Source organism: Pyricularia pennisetigena, chromosome 6 (assembly GCF_004337985.1).
Source record: "Pyricularia pennisetigena strain Br36 chromosome 6, whole genome shotgun sequence".
Taxonomy (NCBI): Eukaryota; Fungi; Ascomycota; class Sordariomycetes; order Magnaporthales; family Pyriculariaceae; genus Pyricularia; species Pyricularia pennisetigena.
This window is the reverse complement of record NC_043744.1, coordinates 2,249,636-2,252,779: the sequence shown is the minus strand read 5'-3', so window position 1 is coordinate 2,252,779 and position 3,144 is coordinate 2,249,636. Positions and strand designations below refer to the sequence as shown.

The window sequence follows — 3,144 nt, the reverse complement described above, 5'->3', positions numbered from 1 at the left end:
GGGGTTGTAGGAGGGGGTTATGATTTTTCCCGTCCAAAACTCGCCGAGGTAGCACCAGAAAACAGACAAGGACGAAAGGGAGGGAGGGAGGAATCTAGTCAATCACATACTCGGTTCAGATTTGCGGTGACGTTTCCATCTGCATCCAGGAGTGCAACGTCGCCGCGCAACTGTTGGACCCTGCCGACGACCATCACATTGCGACCAACATACGAGTCTAGGAGACCGCAGTTGACGCGTGGGGTTGAGGTCTGCTCCATGATGATAAACAGGAAAAAAATCAAGCAAAAATCCCAACAACTTTTTGGTATATTGCTGTCACAAGGGATAAAAAAGGACGTTTGCGACGAACGCTTTTTCGTGGCGGGGATTTAATCGAGATGCGCCTCAAAAAACGTGCTCGAGGTGGCGGAAACACGGTATGGTCGTATTTTTAAACGGAAACGCAAACGCGACCACGTCCAACCGGAGAGCTCCCGTGGAGAAGATCCTCCGAATAAGCCTGGGCAGCCGCTTTTTTTTTTTTTTTTTTTTTTTTTTTTTTTTCTATAATTGTTCGCTGTTCCTTTGCCGAGCCTGCCCCGCATTGCATGGCTGCGGGAGACCAACCAGTGGCGGGACAGGCTCCGACATGCGGTGCGGTGACGTCGGCTAAAATTAGGCGGGCGAAAGGCCCCGAGGGGAGACATAGGATTGGGTGGGGTCCCCGATTGGTGCCCCAGGCTGGACGGCGAAGCAATTACATCTACCGGTACGCACACCCAATTTTAACTCGCTGTATTGTAAGGAGGCGAAATGCCGGCCATCGGGCCGGGTTGCGAATGTTTACTGGTTCATCATGGAACTGGATCATCACGGAGCTTGATCGAGACGAATTCGAAACAGCTATGATGTATGTAGTTTGCGGAAACAATACAGAAAGCGCAAACGGGAATAATTGCCAACAATGCCATTCTCTTACATTACAAATTCCAGAGCCGGTAATCTTTCGTGTACATCTTGCGCTGTAGATCTTTTATCTAAGGAGTCATGTGGTCGACTTGACCGACAAGGGAGACATATACATACACATATGTATATCCACCTAATAAAGTGGCCGGCCCTCCCAATTTAGTTCGGCGTGCATCTGATAGCGGCAGGCAAAACAAGGCCCAACAATCGAGTCGAGATGCCACCCGATCATACTCAACCAGATAGAATTGGTACTGAGGCAGATAAGAATTGATTACTCCGTATATCACGTCGAGGTTGATTGGACAATTGCCATGTGTTGACGCAGTTGTAAGGAACAAACCCTCGCATCGGATTAATATCAAAGGGTATGGGTATTAGCTTGGCAGTTAGGTTAGCTTGGTTAGCTCTTTAGGTAGGCTGTAGCTATCTGAGGTTGAACCCTTGCCCCACATGGTATGTGCAAGTGATGGCGGCGGCTACTGACAGCTGATCAACAAGCTGCCGAGGCTACATAGCCTGATAGGTAGCGAGCTGTCTGTCTATCATGGGTACGAACTAGTCTAGACCTACCTAGCAAGCCTCTAGGTAAGGCTCCCACCTCTTATTATGCGCGCCGTACATCTGTTCAATGTGTTTGCGGATGTAATGCGCCGCACCGATCCCCTCCAGTTTCTAGATGCAAAGCTCAATTCGATTCGGGGTCTGGTGTACCTTGCGCTAGCTAGCATGTTAAGTTTGTCATACTTGAGCTACCATGACGATGATGCACTGCGTCCCCATGTAGCAACTGTGCATATTAAAGAATTTTGGAACCGATATTCAATTGATGCCCCTCATTCTGTTTCCGGCACCCTCCTGGTAGCGAGTGAGGATCCTGACAAGTCTGACAAGCCTGACATGCCTGACAGCTTTTTTTTTTTTTTTTTTTTTACTTAATCCACTTAACAAAAAACTAATTTTTTTTTTTTTTTTTTTTTTTTTTTTCGTTTTTGGAGAGTTGCAGCGTCGCTTCTTTCTCCTCTGTATTATCCTCCTCTACATGCTTGTCAATTTCTGGGGTGAATTTCGTAATAACCTTGAATTTCTGTCTTGTCGACTCGTTCAATGTGAACTGTGGATCCCGCTATCAACTACTGTATCCGTAACCGTAACGTGCGTAGATGGGGTACCCACACAAGAACATACTCGGCTGCTTGATTTTTCCTGGCCCAGCAGCAGCTTTTGGCAGGAGCAGGGATGTTTAAGGAGGTTTTGCTCCGGAAGAACGCGCCCGCCATCGGCGATCAACACCAAAAACGTTGACTACTTTTCGGTCCACGCTGCAAAAACAAGAAACAGAGAGAAGGAAAAAAAAGGGAAAGAAAAAAGAGTGGGGGAAGGTGATAAAAAAAAAATAGAGAAAACAGGGGATCAAGAAGAAAAAATAATACTAATACTAATATGATAAGGTACATACCGCATCCATGGTACCCAAGGGTCCCGGAAATACCAGATGGCAATTAATTACTAAATCTCTCCTTCGACGTTCGATGCAGGCGACTTTTTGCAACACTTCTGCCCGTTTTTTTTTTTTTTTTCTACAGCCGCAACAGGAACAAGAGAAAGACCCCCTCCCACAAACTTGAAAAGCAACAGTCCCCCCCACCGGAATCCCATTGTTCGTTCCAACAACTCGATCTACTTTCCCTGTTAATCCCTGATTTGATTTATCGTTTTTATTGAATTCCTGGTCGCCCTATCCGGATTGACGTCGAATCTACGTGCCCAGTAGTACCCGAGAAAGCACCCTTGATATCGGTTTCCCTACCCTACCGTACTGGGAATTTCACACCCCCAAGCCATCGACCCTACCGGCAATACCGGGTAGCTAAGCGGAGGGGGGTAACCCAGCTATCAACGCTCTTTTGTCCTTCTGCAGCCAACAAGCAGCCCGCCGGAGCCAAGTATTTGCGTTGCACCCTCCAGGGTCGCACCCTGGAATACCCACCCAAGAAGCTGCCTGGCATGCAGACATAAACACGACTCCAGGTACTGCCCGGACACCTACCTGCCTCATTGAACTCTGTGCCATTGGAAGCATTGGGAGCTTTTAGGTTTTCCCCAGCGACCCAGCTTCATATTAGCATTGCTTCGCATGGCAACCCCCCCGGTTATGTAAAATCGATCCTCTGGGCCTTCCCTTACTTAGTT

At 47.8% G+C, this 3,144-nt stretch overlaps 1 protein-coding gene across 1 annotated transcript in view; it reads right to left on the bottom strand.

Moving 5' to 3' along the window:
* Nucleotides 1–260, bottom strand: part of PpBr36_04486 (uncharacterized protein) — a gene marked incomplete at both ends in the record, with an annotated part of 672 nt that extends 412 nt beyond the window's left edge. The window contains one exon of the mRNA XM_029891646.1: nucleotides 111–260. Within this exon, the coding sequence (XP_029749327.1) occupies nucleotides 111–260 (150 nt within the window). The remainder of the gene's footprint in view (nucleotides 1–110) is intronic.
* Between the last annotated feature and the right edge of the window lie 2,884 nt (nucleotides 261–3,144).